The 25955-nt window shown below is 40.2% G+C and overlaps 1 protein-coding gene across 6 annotated transcripts in view; it reads right to left on the bottom strand.

Annotated features, from left to right (window-relative positions):
- The window catches only part of LOC136883455 (heme transporter FLVCR2), a 475112-nt gene that overhangs the window by 304078 nt on the left and 145079 nt on the right, over positions 1-25955 (bottom strand). The window contains exon 1 of one of the 6 annotated variants that reach the window (XM_068229721.1): positions 8231-8480. The exons of 4 other annotated variants lie outside the window; for them this stretch is intronic. In XM_068229721.1, coding sequence (XP_068085822.1) covers positions 8231-8264 — 34 coding nt within the window. In that variant the 5' untranslated portion in view covers positions 8265-8480. Of the gene's footprint in view, positions 1-8230; positions 8481-25955 lie in introns of those variants that run through there. One more of the 6 variants, XM_068229720.1, reaches the window with a different exon arrangement.

The following is a 25955-nucleotide window of genomic DNA, read 5'->3' on the forward strand; positions in this document are numbered from 1 at the left end:
ACATTCTGCTTTGTATACGTACAGTAGATTATGAATTTGAGACAAATTATAATTTTATTATACTTTTTGCATGGAAAATGGAAATGTGATTTGATTTTTCGTTAATATTTTCAAAATAAATGATCTATTTAAAAGAATGAACTCAAATTCTAATTCTTTTCATGAAAACGCTATGAAATTCTCAAATTAAACGCTACATAATGCCAAAGTTTTAATTGAGCTTCACTTCTTTCTGTACAGGATAATCAGATATTTTCTATAGCCCAACAGAGTCTATAGTATCCCACAAGACTGCGACAGCTGATTGTGCTTTTTAGTAAAGGAAAATATTAACGGAATTCGTACGAACTCAATAATGGATTTGAGAAAAAGCGTTACTTAGAAATAATGCTTCTCAAATGCTGAGGATGTACTGCTGTGGGTAGAATAGCAATCACGGTAAGAGGCGACTAGAAGGGGCCCCAGAGCTCCTCGGCGGTATTAGAGCATTCTGTAGTAAACGAGAAGAGTAATAGAGAAACAAGCTGACAGACTAAATCTTCATTACAAACCGTTATGACTTTCAGCGTTCACTCTGCAAGCCTCTGTGAATTTACTAAACGCCGCCACAATCCTCTATTTGTAACTAGTTTTCTGGCCTCGTTAATAATTGAGTTCAGCCATCGTCGTCTCGGTCTACCTCTACTTTTCTCACTCCCCATCATAAGAGAGTCCACTTTTCTCCCAGGAAGCATAACCTCATCCATTCGCCTCACATGACCCCACCACCGAAACCGGTTCATGCGCACAGCTTCATCCATCGAGTTCATTCGTTACTTAGCCTTTATCGCCTCATTCCGAGTACCCTCCTCCCATTGTTCCCATCTGTTTTTACCAGCAATGCCTTACTTCTAAATTGCTTCTAATAAGATATCCTGAGTCCACCCAGCTTTCGCTCCCATAAAAGCAAAGTTTGTCTGAAAAGAAACCGATGTAAAGATAGTTTCGTCTGGGAGCTGACTTTCTTCTTACAGAATACTGTTGATCGCAACTGCGAGCTCACTGCATTAGCTTTACTGCAGCTTTATTCAATCTCACTTACTATATTACCATCCTGGGAGAACGCTCTTCCTAAATACTTGAAATTATCTACCTGTTACTGGTTTGTATTCGCAATCTGACGATCAATTATCTTCGATTTCTTACCTACTGACATTAATTTTGTCCTGGAAAGGCTAATCTTCATACCAAACTCATTGCACCTATTATCAAGTTCCAGGCCTTCGGCACATTCTGCCATTAAGAGTAAGTCGCCAGCATAGCCCAGACTGCTTACATTTTCACCTAACTGAATTCTTCCCTGCAGCTTTATACCTTTCAGCAGATGATCCATGTAAACCACGAACAAGAAAGATAAAATTCTCTAACCCCTGTAAGTAAATTGATCCAAGAACTCATTCTACCATCAATTTTCACTGCATCTCAATTGTCAGCATAAATATCTTCGATTGATTTTAACAATCCACCCTTAACATATTTTCCCTCGGTAAACTGACATATGCTTTCTCTAGATCTACAAAACATAAACATAACTGCCTATTCCTCTCGTAGCATCTTTCAGTTACCTGGCGCATACTGAAAATCTGATCCTGACACCCACTCTGTGGTCTGAAACCACACTGGTTTTCATCCAACCTCCTCGCAACCACTGATCACACACTCGTTGATGAACTGATCAATGAGATACCTCGATAGTTGTTGCAATTCTTCCTGTTCCCTAGCTTATAATAAAAATAAAAATCCACAGCCTGTTTCCAATCATTCGACCGGGTCAGGGGTGGAATGAATGAAGCCCCCATCTAGTGGATAAGATAGGAATTGTGCCGAAGCCGGTCCCATTCCTGTGGGGTAATGATTAATGGCTGACAGACGAAATGAAATGACAGTGGAGAGTGTTGCTTGAGTGAAAGATGAAACATAAAACCGGAGTACCCAAAGAAAATCCGCTTTGCCCAGCACATATCTCACGTGGAGTGAACGAGATTTGAACCACGGAACCTAGCGGGGAGAGGCCGACGCGCTGCCTCCTGAGACAAGGAGATTCCCTCCCTTGCTTATAGATAGGTGCAATTACTGCTTTTGTCCAAACTGAAGGCAACTCCACGCTAATCTTATCACTGTATGATGCCATTTCATCTATTGCTGCTGCTTTACAACGGTGGACTTTCTTAATCATCCTTTCCACTTCCTCAAGCGTAATCGTCTTCCCCATGAGTTCGGCTGTTAGCGACGTCACTAGAAAGATTTCCTTTTATGTCGAGAAGATTTTCAAAATATTTTGTTACTTTTACTGTTAGTATTAATAAATGATCATAAAATATCATAAATAAATATATATAAATAAATAAAATTACTGAAAAACTTCATAAAATACTTGAAATAAATTAAATTAATAAAAATAATTAACTGAAATGTCCGTAGTATGGGCGCCAGAGTTCACCAGAATGGATCCCTCAAATTTAGAGAGAGCATGATAATTCTTTATATCCCAGGGCGTGTACATAAAATCTGCGTACTGGTACATCTGCTACAGGCCTTACCTAACCTTCTGAAAACGACTAAATAGGTAGGAACTGCATCTAGGTTCATCAATAACTCCACTGTTTCTAAAATATCTAACTAAATTCTTAATAAAATCCGTGCATGAACACCTCATAACACACCAAAATACACTTATAATACACAAACAAAAATTGCTGGAAGACTCCATATTTACAGCAACAACAAAGAAAACAGTGGGAAAACGAAAGCGAGAACTAAGCCACCATTTGTAGTTAGTTCTTTGAACAACGTACATATATGCATATAAGAATCTTGCACTGTCTCTGTATCAACATGACTTGCCGATTCTCATAATCGGCAGTTATAACATCACACAGATACTGTACCTCGTAATACTGCGTTCACAGACTTTAACACTTGTTGTAAAGAAAATATATATATACATTTGAGCAACACACGCTTGTCGATCCTGAACATAAATTATGGAAAGTCTGAGATAGTTTTCACCAACATATAATGCCAGGACGCCACAAGTGCTACAATACTAACGCGTAAGCACTCCACAATTTGCCGATCATCCACTTTCCACGAACATAACAAGACTACGTTCCACGAACGTTTGAAGTCCAGTCCATTATAGCAGTGTCACTTGAATACCGTATATCCAGTTTCACTCCCGTGTGTGTTAGCACTACTTCCTTCCCGTACAATGTGTCTGCACTACCTCTTTCTCGTACAGCTCTTGGTTCCCGCCGTATGATCAACCTTTATAGACATCAGTATTCCCCTTCTTCTCACATGATACTCCTAGATTGATCCTGGCCAGCCAATCATGAGTCAAGACCATGCCGTGAACTTCTTCTTGGTCCCCAAGACCTAAACTCTCTGGGGTGTTTCACATGACTCATAGAACTTCCAGACGACGACAACAACAAGTACATCCCATCAAACACTGCGGTAGACACATGACTCATCCAAATTACCAGAGTTATTAAGGCAATGTTTTCCCACTCGTTGTCCAAAACAAATTACTCATACTACATATATGGGGACCTCCCAGCTACAAATATTATTGACAAAATATACAACTGAAATGCAGATAATAATAATAATAATAATAATAATAATAATAATAATAATAATAATAATAATAATAATAATAATAATAAATCATATACTGACTATAATATCTCTCACTTCTACATATAGTGCGAGGGTGTGATATATGTACTATCACATAACGCCCCCTTGTTGAATCGATGATATAACGTATTATGATTCACCACAAAACAGAACTTCATAAATAACCCTAGAATGACATAACTGAACAGTTAAATTACTGATATAAAGATATATACATTGCGTCTACTGCATTGTATTCGCACATGCGAAATACCATTTGTCCAAACAATAATAATATGGCTATATACAAACAACTGATTGTTTCATATACCCGTGAATACAATCCCTTCTTACTACTGTACACTAAATTCAAAATTAATAATATTTACATCCATGGTGCAGATCCTATCTCTTATATCTGCGAAGGCTATAGATATTAAATTTCCCAAGGACCTTGTTGTCAGCGGTTAGGCGCCTATAAGCACACTTGCCTATTCTACTGTCCACAGTATATGGACCCTGGTATAAATGAAAAAAACTATATATAAACTTAACATCAGCATCGATAGACGAGGAATACGTACCGCAATAAAACTAACTACGTCTAGAATACACTCTATCTCACACACAAACATTCAACCCATCCAGTCACACAAGAACCATACAAGCTTTCATTCAGAACATTCGTAAAAAAGAAATCCCTATTACTGAAATATTCGGGAATCTTACTGTTTTCCCTTCCCCAAAACCATAATAAATGCAAGCTACACAGATCACATACTTTTTCACTCATTCCACATCGCTATCATTCAGCAAGTCATTCAAATCATTCAAACAATTCTCATTCTTAAATAAAACGTTACACACTCGCTTATCAAACGTACGCACTTCATTCTCACTCTATTACTGAAATTATTACCATAATTCACTTCGAAGTTGCTATCATTACTACATAATGACCAACAATTAATCCACCTTCACCACCTTTCATATCAGCTCCCACTCGCACCACCTTCATGCCAACAACACTGCTACTCTGGACTCTCTTATCAGAAGTTTCATTAATCTCAAAGTCACCCTTTTCACACATAATCGACCTAACTTTACTCTTTACACTTAAATCAACAAAAACATCCTCATGATGTATACTCCGTAGACACTCTTCACTTACTAAACAACCTTCATCAACTTCACAACAACTTCACTTTCAATTTCAGAAACTTCTGTAAGATTATCGATCGCAACATCGCTATTACCATCACCACTACCACAAAGTAAGTCATCCGACACATCTTTCTTACTTTCATCACGCCCGCTATACACAAACTCTCCCTGATCACAAAACACATGCTCATACAATAATTCCTCTTTCATGTCTACATCATAACTTACCTGTTTCATCGCGTGAATAGGAATTTCGGTATCGGACTGCCTATCTGACCCAACTAAGAAGTCCGATTCCGGTTTACATTACTTGGCATGGACTGTTCACTATTATCATGTCATTGCACTTGATCTGGAGGTCTTTGATCCGTACGCCCCCTAATTTTTGATTCCCCTTCTGCCATAATATTCCTGGTGATTAACTCCCTGGTTAGAGTGTCTGTTTTCCCTTCCGGAATTACCACCCTGATTCCCTTGCCTAGAATGACTGAAATTCTGATTATTCCTTTTATACCTTTCTCCCCCTAGCTGATTACTTTGTCTCCCATTATCCCCGTAATTTCTATCTTCACTTTGCCTAGTCCTCCCCTGCCCTTCCAAAGCATCAAACCTCTCTAACAGCTGCTCTAATTCCTTAATCGTAACAATATTCTGCACACATGTAGCTAATCCGACCTTCTCAGGAAAATGCCTCAACATGCGCTAAGAAATACTCCGTCATAGACACCTTCCTGAGGTCTATATTTGGCAAATAGCACGCGATCTCTTTCCCTTCATGAATAGCATCACTCCAAAATTTAGAACTAAATTTCTCCCTAAATTCCTCTAAACTCGAAATACCCTGTCTATAAACTTGAAACCAAGATCTCGCTTCTCCAACAAATGCAACATCCAACAGCTCATCAACCATACTCCACTCAATCAAACCATCGTCAAGATTCTTGGAAAACCGTTTCTCCACTGTTTTCAGGAATTCCATCGGATTAAACTGCCGACCATTAAACTTGGGTAATTCAGAGTCCTTCGTACAAGATACGTATCTACTACACATACAGTACTGCTACCTACTTGGATTTGACTGATCTCCTGCCTTAGCTTTACATGATATGCTTTAATTCCTTCTTCAACTACCATTCTGGCATTTCCTTCTACTGACTTGAGGTCTTTTTCCAATTTATCAGTCTTTTCATCTATCCGCTTCGCTAAAACATTCTGACTGGTTTTAATTCTATCTATTTCTTCGACTTTATCTTCCACATTTTTTTCTCTTATCACATTCCTTGCTTTTTTCAACAAATTCCTTAGTAACTACATAAAATCGGCATTAACTTTTCTCAGTCAATTCCAAGCATTGAGCTTCTACATTATTATTGACTTTCTGAATTTCCCTGCTTTGATGGTCAAACTTCTTGTTTAATTTTTCTATTCTACCATTCACAGCACTACTTAAACTATCAATTTTACTAGACAATTCAACACTCGCTAAATTTAACTCCCAAGCTTCCGATTATCAATCTTACTTTTAACAACATTTAATTCCACACTCAGTGAATTTAACTCCTTACTCTGACTATCCATCTTACTGTACAATTCACCCTTCAACTCTTCGTTCTTACTAAGAAGCAACTGAAGTATACTACGAATGGAAGCCTCCTCTAGATCCCCTACATTCTGAGTTTGAGACGGGTTACTCGGTTCCTCACCTATCGTTACCAATTGATCTTTTCTACTATCAGCCATTTCGCTATTCTCACTTAAATTAGATAAACTCAATGTGGTGGAATTCTTTTGGCCTCTCTTATCCTGATTCTTAGTACCAGCAACTTTAACAACCCCTCTACTTCTCAATTTTATAATACTGGACTCGCTACAATATTTCTTCATACTCCAACATACATATCACGTACATATAAAACAATTCACTGACATAGTTTGCAGAATTCCAACCACATCTGACAAGTGCACCTACGCTTCTAAGCCTAACAGATGTACCAATCATTCAGCTCCACGCTGGGCAGCCAATTGTAACTGTTTGTATAATATTAATAAATAATAGAATATCATAAATAAAATACTGACAATAATATCTCTCACTTCTACATATAGTGCAAGGGTGTGATATATGTACTATCACAATTTCTCCCTGGGCTCTATTAGGAGTTCACCTGATTTACCTAAAACGTTATTCATTCCCCGCCTCCCCTTTCTTATATTCTGTAGTACTGACCAGCCTTTCCGGGTAATTACCACAATACTCCCACGACTTCTTCTTAGATTTAATAACTATTTGTTTCCCTCTGTCTGCGTCAGTCCACGTTTGGAGGCATTTCTTCTTTTTACGTTTATTTTATCTTTCCACTAAAAAGTTCGCCTTTTCCCATCTTCACATACAGTTGTTCCTAGGCATTCCCTTGCTGTTTCTACTACAGTATCGCTGTATGCCACCCATTTTCTTTCTATATCCTGAACCTGCTTACTGTCCATTATTTGGAACTTTTCGCTAATCATATCCATGGACTCCTAATTTCCTCGTCCTAGAGATTTCCAACCCTTACTCGTCTGGAGACAGATTTCACTTTGTCTATCCTAGGCCTAGAGATTCTTGGTTCAGTACAGATCGGATAGCAGTATGTACCATCGGAAACCACCCACATTCCTAACAGATTTCCTGAATTCAAAGTCAATTAAGATAATTATAGTCTATTATGGATTTGGTGTCCCGACTCTCCCATGTGTAGCGCTGAATAGCCTTATGCTTGAAGAATGTGTGCGTAACTGCTAATCCTATACTAGCAGGTAAGTCCAGAGAACGCTTCCCACTCCTATTAGCTTCCATATCTTCCCCACATTTTCAATTACCCTTTCGTATCCTTCAGTTCTATGTAGGACTCTCGCATTGAAATTGCCCATTAGCACTATTCTATCCTTGCAGTTACCCTGACTACCATGTCACTGCTTCATAAAAGTGGACTTCATCCTCAACTGCACTCTCACATGGTGAATACACTAATACTTATTCAATCACGCACGTGCCTAACAGAAACAGTGTTCCGTGCAATAGTATTTCTGATGAACAATCCTAGCGCACACTCTGTCCTACCCTTTTAACACCCGTCAAGTACACATTATATCTTCCTCGCTATCACCCTTACCCGAATATCATTAACTCCCACACATCCAGACTAACCCTCTTTGTGGCCTATTTGTTTCCAAGGAGTCTCTCGCCTGGCAAATGGAAGTGGGACTCCGTTACTCCCACACGTCTGAGGCTTGCTCAAAACGTTCTGTGCGTGCTCGGTGAAAATTCTATGGAGCACGATGCTACACTTTCTTACACATAGTCCAAGTGAGGATCTGTCTTCTAACGGGTTATGTAACATGCTCCCGAAATATGTTTTCTTACCTTGTGCATATTCATCGCTTCCGGGTAGTGACATTGGACTGCTGCGTTTACCATCCGTCTGCCTCACGACTGTGTGTGTGCTTGCCTTCCTCTCCTCGCCACCCCCTGACGTATGTTCCACGGCTGGCTCGCCGGCCTATATAAACTTGCCGTTTCGCCTCAATCTTTGATCAGGTGTGTGTATTACGCTAATGTGAGCAGTGGGAGTTTTACATTGTCCGTGCTGACTTATTCAACCTGTGGAAACTGTCTACGTCTCGCTGGGTGAGCAGACTCGTGTTTTATTTTACTTGTTCGTGTTGATATTCTTGTAGCTCCACCAGACTTTGTTACGTATATTGAGCTTCTAATAATTTCGGCCCCTTTTGGACACTACTTACATTATGGAGCTCATCTTTCATTTCTGTGAACATTAACAACTGTGGTTGGGGAGTTATCCTTGGCGGACCAATAAGCGAGCTGAAACTTTACATCGTGTGTTGTAATGAACTTAACCTTCACCGGGTTTTCCAGCCTGATCCTTGCCTGTACTCTTAATGTCTTTACCTGTGGTTTGTTTTCTTTTTTCTACCGGGCGAGTTGGCCGTGCGCGTAGAGGCGCGTGGCTGTGAGCTTGCATCCGGGAGATAGTAGGTTCGAATCCCACTATCGGCAGCCCTGAAGATGGTTTTCCGTGGTTTCCCATTTTCACACCAGGCAAATGCTGGGACTGTACCTTAATTAAGGCCACGGCCGCTTCCTTCCAACTCCTAGGCCTTTCCTCTCCCATCGTCGCCATAAGACCTATCTGTGTCGGTGCGACGTAAAGCCCCTAGCAAAAAAAAAAAAATCTTTTTTCTCTTCATCTATTTTCCCTACCTCTCCTCCTACCGGTATATGCCCTCGTTACTTCGTATTCTTCTTCTTCTATGATAAATTTAAAATACACTAGAAAAGATTTGTAATGGTCTGCGAATTTTCATAGGTGTTCTTACTATTTAAAAGTCTTAAAATTGTTGCCAACTTGTTCTTCTACTGTGATCAAATTCGTTACCGGGGGATAAATATTGTCAAGTACTAATGTGGTGGTTTATACGCATTGCTATCCCAATCTTTATTGTATATATCATTCTACTAGTAGTGTTTCTGTTTTGAAGTATATTCGAGGTGCCACCCTGTTACGATGTTGGTACTATTGTAACTATTCAAATCAAGTTATCTGTCTGTAATTCTCTCAAAGCACTAGCTCGTACGCCCATTGTGTCCAGTACCTGACCAATACCAAAGATTTGTGATATATTATTGTTATGTATCATGTTTATAAGTCTTCTTAGATGTTGTTACAATATATGTCATGATTCTTAAAACCTGATACCTTTGGGTTATTTATTTTGTTTGTGTCCCCCTTTCATTCCTATGTTCCTACTACGGAATACCTCTCGGGAAGGGCCTTGATTTGTGTTCTGCGCGACTAACTGCGCACTGCCTCGTGCATGCTTCCAGTTTACTCTGTTTGGCCTGACACGTAAACTTTGTGCTCTATCATATGATTGAGGGAGACTCTCCTCTCCTTTCTTCGAGAAATCGTGTTTTAGAACTGATCTATGCTAAAAACATAAAACGTAACCATAATACGTAACAGTTAGGAACCACCGCTGGCCACCTGAGCACATGTCACCACTGAATTCACGACATGTCATTCTATTATAATATAAACTAAATACTTCGTTGCTAGAGAAACGAGGACAAGTTTCGTTCATTTTGCCATATATCCTTCTAGCTAACCCGAAGGAAGTTTAGAGGCACTTCCCCACCAGTGGCGGCTCGTGGCTGTAAAGTATGGTGAAGAGTTATAACCCGTGTCAGATTTAGGAACTACGTGTTGTTTTTGGTTGTTTTGTACTCGTACCTCGTACCTGTGACTGGTGGAGGGTCCAGCACGTGACCAAAAATGTACACAGACCGGAGCGCTGTGTGACGTCACAGCGCGGCAACCATGTGGCTGCCTTTGCTCTACAATGCAAAGTAGAGATAAGATCTGACCGGAAGACAATTATGGAAGCGCGGCACCCTCAGGAAGAGCTGGACATTTTGTCGTGTTTTCATTTACGACGCATAGCTGTTTACTGACGCTAGAAACCGAGAATGTTATAGTAGTAGAGAAAATATATATATATATACTTACATAAATTGTTTTCTTAATAATTGAACTCACCTATTTTTTGTACATCAAGTCGATCCTCCGGTCCTTTAAAGCTGAAAACTTTCTTTCTCAATAGCAATATTCTCCAAATAAGAAAGTCTCCCTTCTGAAACTGCATTTCTAAGGTATGTTTTTATACGTTTTAGGCAAGAAAAGCTTCTTTCCATTGCCGCAGTAGTAGATGAGATGGACAGAATAAGGGAGAAGAATTTATAAGCGTTCCTAAAAATGTCTATCTTCGTGAAGCATTTGGAACATCTTTTCAGTAGAAACATGTCTGTTCTTTTCATCGGCATACAAAATAGAGTTCGTTTCTTAAGCGATGCATCTTGGGAAACACAGATCCAAAGAAATTTTGCACGTTTTCAAGAGCGCTAGAAGGAAAGCACGTGTTGTATTCTTCAAATTTTGTGTTATCGGCTAAGCAAACAAATTTCATTTTTTCACAGTCGCGAAATTCTCATCAATTTCCATCAAAATGTTATCCAAATTTTCAAAATGTAAAACTCGATACACCTGAACACATTCGTCCTGAGTAAGGGTGCTACACTCTCGGGTTTGGCGCATATCCGTCATTTTGCTGGCCTTTTCAAATATAATTAGAAAGTGCTCATCGGTCCTCTTGTTTCTTAGAATATCGCATGTTGTTCTTATTTTTGATATACAATAGTTCACATCCAATGACTTCTTTTGCAAAATATCATAAAGAATATCAGTAAAACAAAAAATGTCATGAAACCCTGCTGCCAGAAAAGTGAATTCAAAACTGTTCATGTCGTGAAGAAAGCCTCTGGCAAGTAGAATACATTTGTCACCGGACTGTTCACTGGTAACTATATTTTCGAAAACTTCTTTCAGCTTTTCCCAGTCATCCACAATTGCACTCAATAATTTTGAGTTCGAGGTCCAGCGGACAGGAGTGGAATGCATGTCCCCGACACAGCAGAAATGGCGTAAGTTCTCTTCGCCGAGTGATGGAAAAACGATGGTATTCCAGAAATTGATGAAAATATTTACGACACTTTCGTATTGTTTTACAACTCCGTTGTAAGACCAAATTTAATCCGTGCGCCAAACAGTGTACAAATACTGCAAGAGGAGCTTTCTCTTTCATCTTTCTCTGGAGTCCATTTAAATAGCCAGACATCACGCTTGCACCATCGTAACACCGTCCTAATTTGTGCTCGAAATCGAATGGTCCCAAAATTTTGTTCAGTAAAGCAAGCAAAGTATCTGAGGATCCGCCAACACTTACATCATGGGAACCTAAGAAACGTTTCACTATAGCCCCGTCACAAACCTCACAATTACAGAACACTGAGACACCTGTCGTATCGTCCACCTGAAAAGGAAAAAATCAGCACTCGTCAATTCTGTTTTTACGAAATCATCGATGTATTCTGAAATGCAGTAGCGGCATTGGGAATTAAAAGTGGGGGGGAGGGGCGAAACAAAAAAGTACTCGGGTTATTGGGATATAGCGGGGGGGGGGGGGGAGGGCGGGGTTGAAACAAAAAGTACCCGGGTTATTGGGATGTAGCGGGCGGCGGGGGACATGTAAACTGGAAGAAAAGCTACAACGTGGGCGAATTTTCACAGAGAGGTGAAGGTTAAGTGCGGTACTAACAGTTTTTGAGATGTTGATTCAATACTAGACTACAGAGGAACACTATGCATGTGTACTACTGCGGCGTGAGTAGTATAATAGGACAGTTCGGCGGCCAACTCCTCCTCCGGCTCTCGGGAGAGGCCTCCACCTCCCGCGGGAAATTTTAATTTTGGCGGGAAATTTGAATTTTGGCGCGAGATTTGAATTTGTAAACAAAGCCACGTGCTTTTTGACAGCTGTCATCGACAACAACGCATCGCTGACCTCACTGCTGCCATCTTGACGGGCCTAAACCTCAGTGGTACCAACTTAACCTCACAAGCGCGAGATTTGAATTTGTAAACAAAACCACGTGTTTTTTTGACAGCCACGTGCTTTTTGACAGACAACAACGCATCGCTAACATCACTGCTGCCATCTTGACGGGCCTAAACCTCAGTGGTACCAACTTAACCTCACAAGCGCGAGCTGTCATCCGCCATCTTTAATCTATAGAGCACCGGGCGAGTTGGCCGTGCGCGTAGAGGCGCGCGGCTGTGAGCTTGCATCCGGGAGATAGTAGGTTCGAATCCCACTATCGGCAGCCCTGAAGATGGTTTTCCGTGGTTTCCAGTTTTCACACCAGGCAAATGCTGGGGCTGTACCTTAATTAAGGCCACGGCCGCTTCCTTCCAACTCCTAGGCCTTTCCTATCCCATCGTCGCCATAAGACCTATCTGTGTCGGTGCGACGTAAAGCCCCTAGCAAAAAAATAATCTACAGAGCACAGTGCTGCCCCTCTTTAGCTACTTAACTTTGAAATGTGGTGGCGGATAATTTGAAAAATGCTTTTTGACAGCAGCCATCTTTAATCCAGAGAGCACCGTGCTGCCCTCTTTAGCTAGATACCTTTGAAATGTGGTGGCAGGCAATTCCACGTGACAGCAGCCATCTCTAATCAAGAGAGCACCGTGCTGCCCGCTTTGTGGCGGTGGCAAATTCCACGTGCTCTTGTTTGGAAACAAACTCACGTGCTTTTTTCTGACAGCTGTCATCCGCCATCTTGCATCACAAACCTCAGTGCTGCACTATTTAGCTATATACTTTTGAAATGTGGTGGCGGCAAATTCTATGTGCTCTTGTTTGGAAACAAAGCCACGTGCTTTTTTGACAGCTCTCATCCGCCATCTTTAATCAATAGAGCACTGTGCTGCTATCATGCGGGCAATTTCGTCAGCTGTCATCCGCCATCTTTAATCCACAGAACACCGTGCTTCCCTCTTTATGACATGTAGTAGCGGGCAATTTGAAAAGTTCTGTTAGCTGTCATCCGCCATCTTTAATCAAGAGAGCACCGTGCTGCCATCCTTAGCTAGATACCTTTGAAATGTGGTGGCGGCAAATTGAAAAATTCCACCTGCTCTTGTTTAGTAAACAAACTCACGCGCTTTTTGTCAGCTGTCATCCGCCATCTTACATCGCAAACCTCAGTGCTACACTCCTTAGGTACATACTTTTGAAATATGGTGGCGGGTAATTTAAAAAGAAAAATTCTACAGCAGCCGCACAAGATGGTGGCTATACATGACTCCTTACAGGTGCTTATGCAAGATGGCCGCTATACATAGGTTCTTATGAGACTCCCTTGGGATGCTTGCGCAAGATGGCGGTTATACAAGGCTCCTTATGAGACGCACTAGGGATGCTTGCGCAAGATGGCGGTTGCTCTTACGAGCTGGCTTAAGGGGCCTTGCACAAGATGGCTAGAGACACCCTAAGGATGCTTGCGCAAGATGGCGGCTATACACGACTCCTTATGAGACGCCTTAAGGGTGCTTGCGCAAGATGGCTGCTGCTCTTATGAAGAAAGCTAGCTTAGAGGCTAACGTGTCGTGCCAGTTCGATTCATTAAATTTGGGGCTTAAATGCAAAATGTTAAATATCTCGAAAACGGTGCATCGTAGAGCAAAACGGACAAAATTTTCTACCTAATACCTAGGTTGGCAGTATCAGGAACATGATAACATAAGAAAAACATAGTCTAATGATGAGATCGACGGTTCGATTCCCACTTAGGCCCTTTGGAATTGGCAGCTATCTATTTCTACAAGATGTCGGCTATACATAGCTTCTTATGAGACAGCTTAAGAGTGCTTACACAAGATGGCTGCTGCTCTTATGAGACGCCCTAGGGGTGCTTGCGGGAGGTAGCAGCGACAAGACGATGACTATACACAGCTGTTTATGATACGGCCTAGAGGTGCTCACACAAGATGGTGGCTGCTCTGATGAAGAAAGCTAGCTTTGCATCGTGCAGGTATTTTTACAGCACTAAACCTCATACCTTTGAAATGTGGTGGCGGGCAATTTGAAAAATTCGACGTGCTTTTTCTTCACAGCATCTATCTTTAAACCTCACTCTTGTCATCTTTACGGCGGTAAACCTCAAGGCTGCCACCTTATGCATGTTGTAGCGCGGAATTTAAAATCCAACAACAGAACATTGCTAAACTCTCTGCTATCATCTTGAAAAGTTCAGTGTTCCAAACACTAGTTCGAAAAACGTAAAACATCGCACCTCGGGGATTTTATTTGGTAAGACGTAACCCCTAGGTTCCATTCCTTGTTCTGAACATGAAACCATTTACAAATAAAGATTAATTTTCTACACTTAACAAAGTACAAGCGTTCTTGCTGATAGCGATGGATGAGGTTGTTGCTCCTTTAGCCCTTTAGCCCTTTTGCCTATTAGCCCTTTAGCCCATTAGCCCTTTTTCCCATTAGCCATTTTGTCCATTAGCCCTTTTTGCCTATTTTCCCTACAAGGAATGTGCGGTAATCTAATCTTCTTAGAACAAAGGTATCCCCTGACATGTTCTTAACACATGTATCGAGTACAGTGTTCTATTTTAGTCTTGATTACTTATTTAGTGTTCTAAACACTTCAATCAATGTTCCGATCACATGATAAAGTTCACGGCATAGAGTGCAGTGTTCGATTCTAGTCTTGTTACGTTTCTTTTGTGATTTGCAAGTCTAAACATGCTTAATGACGTCATCACTGCAGCACGTGCTTTGTTACGTTTCTTTTGTGATTTGCAAGTCTAAACATGCTTAATGACGTCATCACTGCAGCACGTGCTTACTCTATACTGAAATTCAAGTCAAGAGCTTAGGAAAAGTATCCTTCCGCACGTGAGCACGTCCCCTGTTCCCCCTTCCCGTCTCGTCCCGTTCTCCATCTCCGCCACAACCAGCTTATCATTAACGCCGTGCGTCCATCTGACAAGTACAGTACTTCATTCTGAAATAGTGAAGCATCAAAAGAAATCACTGCCTTTCACATAGCTGTACTTTGATTACGTACTGTACCATTACGTTACATTAGCGGCCGTGAATGTCATGTAAACAGTGGACAAAGATGGCGGACAATAGCTTCAGGTGCAAGTACACAGAGTAGTGATCTAATAAATCGATATCGCCCGGCCGCAAGGGAAAAGAATTTCAAGAATTAAATAATGATGGACAAAAAAAATTTGAAAGAGAACGATTCTTGACTACTTTGTGGACATAGAGTTACAAGTTGAAGGGAAGTTGCACGGTTTATAGATAGATTTAAAAAGGATCAACGCAATGTCAAATACGAAAGTATTAGTATATTAACAGAATAGAAGACTATATCTGCAAGAACATAAGGCAGAAAAAGAGTAGATTTGAAAGAAAGATTCGTTACTGTGAGACCTGAATTCAGAAACGGAAAGGAAGCTTCAGCCGAGTTACACGTTACCGAAATTAGTACCATAGCGGCACAATTTATTGTTTCCAGGAGGGAGACAATATCTGTTTAAGCAAAAGAAAGAGCAAGGAATAGGCCAAATTAGAGAAATCTATAAATTTAAAGAAAAGAATATTTTCGTCTAACACGAATTTCCAAAAACAAATATTGCGAATTGAATTGCCTATTATTCACCAGTATACTATGAATTCTACTATGTATTTGTTCTTTTATGATTGCATGATGACTGGTGACAAGATGGACTCAGCTTAAACAGAAGGAATGTTTGCTCAAGACTGATTAGCTCAAGCCAAAACCCAAGCCGAAGCCGCAGATGACGTAATCTTCGGATCGCAGTGGTTGCCTACTCCAAGATGCCGTAGTCCAGCAAAGATCCAGCAGCAAAATCCCGTTACGAGATAAGTATTATGAGTTGCATCGTAATGAATTTCAAATCAATTGATGAAAAATATTTATAGGTGTACAGGAGTGCTAGATATTAGAGATCAAGTGCCAATGAAAGGATATATGAATATAAATGCCAATTATTAGCCGATGAAATGTGCTATTTTATGCTATATAACTACAGTGCTAATGTGATAATTTTAAGGTTATTGGAAACTAGATCTGATTGAGTATTTGTGCATGTTTTGTGCCAATTAATACGTGTAGACCGTGAAGCGTTTAACCAGTTATGGATGTATAAATATAAGCGAGATATAAGACGTAACCTAGAACTTCAGGTCAGTATGTATACCAATCATGGCCAGTACGATAATAATATGGTAAAGGAGTGTTTGAATTATTACGAAGTTGCAGTGTATAAGAGAATAATCAGGTTATTGAATATTGCGTCCGTAACACAGAGGTTATTTTAGTGGAATCGAATGATGATATATATATATAAAGGAAATGAAATGTTAATGTGGCATGTTATAAGTAGAATGAGGAGATATGTTTCTGTTCGTTATTTAAGAATGGGATAGATAACTGAAATGCGAACTCCTGTGTTACATATTATATTTAGATTTGAGTTAGCACTGCAAGTAAAGAATATAGGCCATGTTGAGTTGAATGCATGTCTCGAGCCAAGCAGTATGTGTTTCGTTGTAACTTTCAGAGGAGGATATGGAGAGGTTACGCATGTTATGCATTACGTTATATATATTTGGGAATAGAATGGAATCTCGCACATTTACGTATTTGAAGGTCATCACGTTAGCGCTTATACGGAGTACGGTTTGCTTTATCGAAACTATGGCACAGCGAAGAAATATTTGGGAGTATGTAAATATATTGGCACATGACTAGGACTGTATGGCACGATTTTCGCAGGTTAGAATGACGTACCATCAAATCTATGGCACTCTGTACTAATGTTATTTGGTTTATTTTGTACATATGGTGATGTACTGATTTAATTTATTCATTTTGGGTTATGATAGGAATATTGGTAACTGTATGGGTGTTTTGAACCCATATTTAAACATGCTAATGCTTATCTCGTAACGTGGTGAGTCACAAACAAGAATCCAAACATGTGTCCAAGTAAATTTTGGTCAAATAGACCGAAAACCCAAATGAAACTTAACTTATGCCCCAAAGAAAATTCCAAACAACATTAAATGAAAGATATTCCACTCCTCCTTGGTTTAATAAAGTTCTGATCCCTATTTTTCCCCTTATATGAATTTAAACATGGAAGATATGGTATATTTTGATATTTAACAAATATGTAAGCAAATATGTTGAAGATTTAAAGATCTTTCAAATATGTTTATCCCGGAAACCAAGCACTTTGAGAATGATACTTATAATTCCATGATTTTCCTTTCGTTATTGCCAATGAAGATATGTTATTCAATTTTATTATACATTAGCATGCTATTAAATTAGATATAGATTTGATTTTGCATTTCTATTCTTTAAGTAGGTAGTAGTAGGATAGTATACGGAATTATTGAGTTAGCTTTCGCTGAATATTAGGTGAGGTTCGGATAATTTCTTTTGACATAAGGATATGGTATGAATGTTTCAACGGACGGCGACTCTTCAACGGAATCCGCGATTTATTTAATGCATATGGGAACAACGAAGCGAATTTTTACCCTGAGAAATGATTATATGCCATATGTTGGAACTTATGTTCATAAATATTATTCCAGTTTGGAATCCTTGTATGACTTGCGACCCGATCCTTAGAATTTTGTGGCCGGAGCAATATTTAAATATGTGAATACTCAGTTAATACTCCAATAACATAAGACAGAGATGCCGATAAAGGTCGCAAATCAAAAGTATGGCATAGTACCATACCTATTTATTCCTTAATTGACCATGTAAAACCTACAGATTACTGACGAATTCCGAGGCAAGAGAAGCAAGAATTATTTTTGTTTCATAATGCGATTTGTGTGAGGCACATGGAGACTTACAACATACGTATACGATTCCGCTCTCGTGCAACGACTGTCAGTAGCAGTTTCTCATAGTTAAAAAAACTGAAAACCCCACCGGTGAGTGGGATTAAAAATACAATGCTTCCAGGAATGTTGTAAATATTGTAGTCTCGTCATTCGGAAGGTAAAAACGAACCCATGATCCTCTCATGACAACCTTTCTGTAGGTAGAGGGCGGTTGCGAATATAAAGTAAAGTACACATTATTATTATTATTATTATTATTATTATTATTATTATTATTATTATTATTATTATTATTATCGAATACGCCAAGGATCCTATTCCCATACCGTGTTAAGGCCCTTCCTGTTTTATTTACGGCGAGTGCTGAGCTGACACATCGTTCTTTCCCTGGAGACTTGGATTTTCCATTCCAAGCGAGCGGCGTCAACACTGTACACAGAAGCGCCGATCAGCTGCGCGGACTTTTTCACGTCTTCCACAGTCCACAGTGGATTCTAATCTCGTAGGCTACTGTAAACGTTTAAAACAATTTGGTTTAGATTTTCTACTTTATTTTCCTCTACTTTTGTTAGCTTTAAAGTATTTCACAGGGGACTCAAGCGTCACAGCATCACACACGTCTTGCTCACAGCTGGCAGCCATTATGAATACTGAACAGTGAACACGCTGTTGCAGCCAGTATTGCCAACAGTTTTCTTGGATCCATCTTCAACGTTCCAGATATTATGCGAACTTAACAGTGGAATGAACTCGAACAAACTTACTAAGTACACAGTGCAATAAGATATCAATATTATATTAAATTATTATTAATTTGCTACATACACCACTGAGAACAATAACTATTCACAGCCATCTACGTATGAAATATAAGAGTTGGTAACGAACCCGAATAACATACAACCTGTGATATATTTTCCATATTTATACAGGGCAAAAATTTTAATTCATCAAGTCAGTTCACCAGAATATCTAACCAAACTGAAGAAAGCTCCTGACTTCAGGAACAAGTAACAAACCTAGGTAACTATTTGGCGCTGCGGAAGCCTTTTCACCGACCAGAAGTCTGACTAACATCAAAGGGACTGCTAAGGTCTTGAGTTGACTCTCAGTATAGCTATCCCGATGCAGGTTTAAACTTGTTCGATAGAGCTATGCCGTGACATAAGAGGAGGCCTTAACAGCTTATGTATAGCCGCTATTGTCTAAAGATAGCTGCTGTGAAGAAAAAGCACGTCGAATTTTTCAAATTGCCCGCCACCACATTTCAAAGGTATCTAGCTAAAGGGTGCAGCACTGAGGTTTGTGATGCAAGATGGCGGACGACAGCTGTCAGAAACAAGCACGTGAGTTTGTTTCCAAAGAAGAGCACGTAGAATTTGCCACCGCCACAAAGAGGGCAGCACGGTGCTCAAAGATGGCTGCTGTCACGTGGAATTGCCTGCCACCACATTTCAAAGGTATCTAGCTAAAGAGGGCAGCACGGTGCTCTCTGGTTTAAAGATGGCTGCTGTCAAAAAGCATTTTTCAAATTATCCGCCACCACATTTCAAAGGTAAGTAGGTAAAGAGGGCAGCACTGTGCTCTATAGATTAAAGATGGCGGATGACAGCTGTCAAAAAAGCACGTGGATTTGTTTACCGATTCAAATCTCGCGCTAGTGAGGTTAAGTTGGTAGCACTAAGGTTTAGGCCCGCCAAGATGGCAGCACTGCGGATGACAGGTGACGAATTTGCAGCTACTGCGATAAAGAGGGCAGCACGGTGCTCTGTAGTTTAAATATGGCGGATGACAGCTGTCAAAAAGCACGTGGATTTGTTTACAAATTCAAATCTCGCGCTAGTGAGGTTAAGTTGGTACCACTAAGGTTTAGGCCGGTCAAGATGGTAGTACTGAGGTTAGCGATGCGTTGTTGTCTGTCAAAAAGCACGTGGCTGTCAAAAAACACGTGGATTTGTTTACCTCGCGCTAGTTAGGTTAAGTTGGTACTACTGAGGTTTAGGCCCGTCAAGATGGCAGTACTGAGGTTAGCGATGCGTTGTTGTCTGTCAAAAAGCACGTGGCTGTCAAAAAACACGTGGCTTTGTTTACCTCGCGCTAGTTAGGTTAAGTTGGTACCACTGAGGTTTAGGCCCGTCAAGATGGCAGCAGTGAGGTTAGCGATGCGTTGTTGTCGATGACAGCTGTCAAAAAGCACGTGTCTTTGTTTACAAATTCAAATCTCGCGCCAATATTCAAATTTCCCGCCAAAATTCAAATTTCCCGCGGGAGGTGGAGGCCTCTCCCGAGAGCCAGAGGAGGAGGTGGCGGCCGAACTGTCCTATTATACTACTGGCGTGATTATACAATTAAAAATCATTTAGTATTTGACTACACACAAAGAAACTAAAAGACAAAAAAAGAGACTGCCTGCCGGGCTGAGTGGCTCAGACGGTTGAGGCGCTGGCCTTCTGACCCCAATTTGGCAGGTTCGATCCCGGCTCAGTCTGGTGGTATTTAAAGGTGCTCAATTACGTCAGCCTCGTGTCGGTAGATTTACTGGCACGTAAAAGAAGTCCTGCCGGACAAAATTCCGGCACCTCGGCGTCTCCGGAAACCGCAAAAGTAGTTAGTGGGACGTAAAGCAAATAACATTATTATTATAAGAGACTGCCAGCAGGATGATTGCGCGCGACATCATACCTCAGTGTTCTTGATCTCTGCTACCCCCTTTCATAGCACACTACTTAATGATGCGCTATGCAAATCGGTTAGCAGCGACGAACGACATTTTGTACGTATTTCCGCTAATAATTAAATAAAATAACTAAAGAGCTAGCTGATAGGATAACGGGGCTCGTACAATTTTTTTAACAATTCTAATAATTCGTAGTTCAGCCGGCTAAAATGGAATAAAAATGTAATTTTTTCTCGACTCTTTGATTCGCCACTAAACACACTTTAGAATACTGCAGGGCTCCTTGATACCAGCAATGTTAACAATTCCTTAAAATTACCACAATTTACTGAATGTAATGTTTCGTCATGACCACGGAATCTAGTTCTTGCTTACTTAAATAGAGCACTGCATCAATTACCAACTGAAGGAAAAGCCTGTTTAAACGTACATTTTCATTGAACTGTACAATATGTAGTCTAGCATTTGCCTTCCGAAGTCTTCAAATCTAGCTGGCATTTTATATGTTCTGCCGAGTCTGAGTGCTTATGTAAAGAACGTGTTATGTCCAAAAGGGCTGAAAATCCTTCTTTATTCCCAACGTTATTTTTATTGCTAAAAAGCAAGCAGGGCCAACAAAACAACTTCTGTAGAGCTGGAGAGGAGCACAACCATGGGAATTCCTTAAACAACGATCGTTTAAAACTAAGATTGTAAAATTTACCGGAATGTTTCACTTCTTTTGTAGCACAAATTTGCAGTGATTCAGTAGGGCGACCAAAACGTAGAACTTCATTCCGATCTTCGTGTCTCGAACGTGAAAATCGTGTTTCTAATAAAATACACACAATGTCATAAACAGGATACATGTTTAAATAAAACAGCAGAACACTACAAATGAACCACGAAGCGTAAGTACTCGTACTTCACACAGGATGACGCAGGGAAGACGAAACATTCCGATCTTCCGCTATGTGGAAAGTACGCGGGTGACGTCACGGTTGTCATGGCAAGCGGTACGAGGGAGGTAGAGGCAGCTGCGGAATGTCACGCGCCGTACTGAGGGCGACAGCCGGCGCTCTGGTTCTCAACAAGTGATGCGAGCTCTTGGTGCTCTAAACGCCGTACAAAAAACATTTTCTTTCCGTAAAAACAACAAATGTCAGAAGAAAAATAAATTTTAAAATGTCATTTTCTGGTAAAAATAAATGGTGAAGTGGCAGTTCACCCTCTTCACCTGAAAAGCCACCCCTGATCCCCACTTAAGCCTTACAAATGAATTCAAACGCGTAGAAGAAGTGTGCCAAATACGTAATACCGTTTTATGCTTTGAAGGGATATCTTATATATTTCAAGACAAAACAAGTTTAGATATTAATAAACAAAATCATTTTGTAATCAAATTGTGCACTCAAATAGTAATAAAACAATAAGGTGTGAAGTCTCAAACGTGAAATGTGTAGAAATTCAAAATCACGCTTGGAAGAAAAGTGCTTCTAATGCTGAATACCAATTTTCTGACAACAATTCATTATAATACACTTTACTGATGAATAATTCAATATGATCAAATAAATATTTTGATTGTCAAAGTTATTTGCTTTCTGTTTGTTTCTGTTTTGACCAACATGTCCGCTTTTACAAGATGATGATGATGATCTATAAGCGGTAGTGAATCCAAAGCAAAAGTAGAAAGAGAAAAAGAATTTCATACATATGTAAAAGAAGAGTGTGACCGGGAGGACTCCAAACAAGACTCTCACTGAAACAAAGTCCACGTTGTCCGGCACGGCGATGGGATTTTCCCGATTATTTTCAATGGCGTCCTGGGAAAGGAAATACAAGTATGGGAAGAAAAACTCAAAACGGGGGGACTACATTGTGAGATAAGATTAAATTCAAAGCACAAAGGAGTAGGAATAAACGGTTTGGCCTTCGCTGGTGACATAACAATCCTCTATAGAGACTTATGGGTTCGCGGGTGTGTAGCACATGTGGATTTGGTCCTGTTTTACGATCGGATGCCCTTCCTGACGCCAACCCTGCATGAAGGGATGTAATGACAATTGCGTGTTTCCAGTGGCGGGGCTGTTTCTTACTTTAGCAGCTGAAGAGTGATGAAATGAAATGTCGTAAGGCTTTTAGTGCCGGGATATCCCAGGACGAGTTCGGCTCGCCATGTGCAGGTCTTTCTATTTGACGCCCGTAGGCGACCTGCGCGTCGCGATGAGGATGAAATGATGATGAAGTAACACATACACCCAGCCCCCTGCCGTTGGAATTAACCAATTAAGGCTAAAATCCCCGACCCGGCCAGGAATCGAACCCGGGACCCTCTGAACCGAAGGCCAGTACGCTGACCGTTCAGCCAACGAGTCGGACTGAAGGGCGAAAAAGCCACAGCACACAACACAGTATTGTTAGTGCAATAGGAGTACGGTAGTTATTTCTGAAACAATGTGGGTTTCCCAGCCTGTTCCAATCATAACCATCCCTTGCTGCCACTCACAACAATCAACAAGTAATTAGCCGGTTGTGAAAATCTAGTATTCAGCCAAGACATACTCTTGATCTAAACTTTAAATACTGAAGCCTCGAGCCTGTTTATAACTCTCGGCAGTCAGTAGGCCTAGGATGGACAGTTGAGTTGTAAAGAGTTGTAAATTATTTGGTCTTAGGAACGAGATTATTTCTTAATATTGTGACGGTCAGCGTGTTGGGGTGTGGTCGTACCATATAAGTGTAATACTTAAATTCCTTCGAATTTGAAAACTAAATTGTGTATTATTATTATTATTATCGTCGTCGTTGCTGTTGTACTACGAAATAAACTTGTAACTTTCCTTATCAGGAAACGAGGGGCAGATTTTCAATATTGCAAGGGGGGGGGGGGGTTAGCTTCTTAGCGCCGCTACGGCGTGTTCTGTGGTATTTTGTAGCGTGGTGTGTTGCCTGAATATTAAGAGGAAAGTGTTGGGACAAACACAAACACCCAGTCCCCAAGTCGGAAAATTAATCAGACACGATTAAAATCCCCGACTTGGTTGGGAATCGAACTCGGTACCCTCTGAACCGAAGGCCTCGATATTGAGCATTCAGCCAAGCAGTTGGACTTACTGTAGAACAAATCAACTTTCTGAAAGAAAAGTTGGACTTCAGATATGTTTAGAGAAAACTAAATGAATGACATTCACCCACAACGTTGAAAACAGGGTACGGAAAGAATCAACAATTTAAATCCCGGTGAAATAATTCAGATAAGGGAGCAAACAGATCAAGAGCAACAAAACTGAACTAACATAGCAACTGACTAAAGATGCCTAGAATAGTGAGAATCTCTCTCTACCGAGCGAATCTGCCGTCAGCTGTGAGAGGTGATGGGTTCGAACCCTCAAGATGGTTTCCCATTTTCATACCACGCAAATGTTGGGACTGTACCTTAATTAAGGCCACGGCAGCTTCCTTTCCTATTCCATCGTGTCGGTGCGACGTAAAGCAAGTTGTCAAAATAAAAACTACTGAGCAGTAATCAAACCAGAGGCTGTATGCCGAAGAATGCATGTTCTTCATGGAAAACCTCGGGACCGTTGAAAACGGAGGGAGGAGAGCTTAGACATAGAAGGAATAAAGATCTATGCTATAGATCAATCGATGTTAAGGACGGACCTAGAAGGAGTGAACACACCCCCTCTTAGACACTTATAACTGATCGTGATAATGTGCTTGATACTGTGTTAAGAAAGAAAAAATACAAGACTTTTCTGCCCGTGAGTTATCAAAATAACTACTTAATATATCTATATATATAAAATAAGAGTTTTGTCTGTACATTGCTCAGAATTTGAAAAGGTTGGTATTTCTGTACCGGTCATGTTCATAATAACAAGAAAATGTACTTTTTACTTTTCAGTAATGTCTGTCTGTCTGTCTGTCTGTCTGTCTGTCTGTCTGTCTGTCTGTCTGTCTGTCTGTCTGTATGTACACGCATGACGAGAAAACGGCTGAAGAGAATTTAATGAAAATGGGTATGTAAAGTCGGGGGATGAGCCGCTACAATCTACGCTATAAATCATTTTATTCACGCTGAGTGAAATGGTAGTTTAGGGGAAGGCCTTAAATTTAATTATCGAATATTTATATTATTAACAGCCCTATCAATAATGAATACTATATAACTAAAGCTATATAGAATTCAATTTCCAATCATTTATGTCTTATACATTTTTACCGTACCGGCTCTGATAACACAGATATTAATGAATTTGTATTTTTGTTGCTAAGTCCATATCAACGCCGAGCCACGAGAAAGTGGGTTAACAGAATTTAATGAAAACCGCTATATAGAGTCGGGGAATAAGAAACTACAGTCTAAGCTGTAAATAATTTTATTTTTACCGAGATGAAATGGTAGTTTAGGGGAAGGCGCCTGAAATTTTATTTTGAAATACCGGTACCTATGTTATTGGTGCTATCGAAAAGTACGGTACTACATAACAAAAGTTATAGACAATACAATTTCCGATCATTTATGTTTCATTCAGTTTTACAGTACCGTCTATGATAAGAGTGGTATTTCAGAAGGCCTACAATATCCAAAGCGCATAACACTGATCAACAATAACTTTACATTGACCATTGTTGTGATGTTCTTCGTGCCGCTCAACTCCGATAGATGGGATTACTACTGCGTACCGACTATAACAGCCTGACTGAACTTTGGAGGGAAATAGCTAGGGAGTTGGAAAACTTTCTTCTTGAGCATGCCACTCCTTTGGTTCATATATTTTCTGATACTGCAGGTACGTAACACACTGGTTCATTATAGCATTTGAGCTATTCAATCCCTACCCTGAGGCACTGATTGGAATGAGTAGTATGCATATTTAATGGAATAATGACAGAGGCAGTCTGCGACATGGTTGTTCCATCTCCGGAACTTTGGACTGTTAGATCGGCACCGTAGTACTGTTCGTTGAAAGTGAGAAAGTGTGCGGTTTTTCATTTGATAGAGTATTTTATATGATAACATTGCTTTCGATCACGACATTCCTACTGACGTTTTTGTAATGACCTATGTTGAATTCAGTTAGGAAAACCA

The sequence above is a fragment of the Anabrus simplex genome, chromosome 11 (genome assembly GCF_040414725.1).
Source record: "Anabrus simplex isolate iqAnaSimp1 chromosome 11, ASM4041472v1, whole genome shotgun sequence".
Lineage (NCBI taxonomy): Eukaryota > Metazoa > Arthropoda > Insecta > Orthoptera > Tettigoniidae > Anabrus > Anabrus simplex.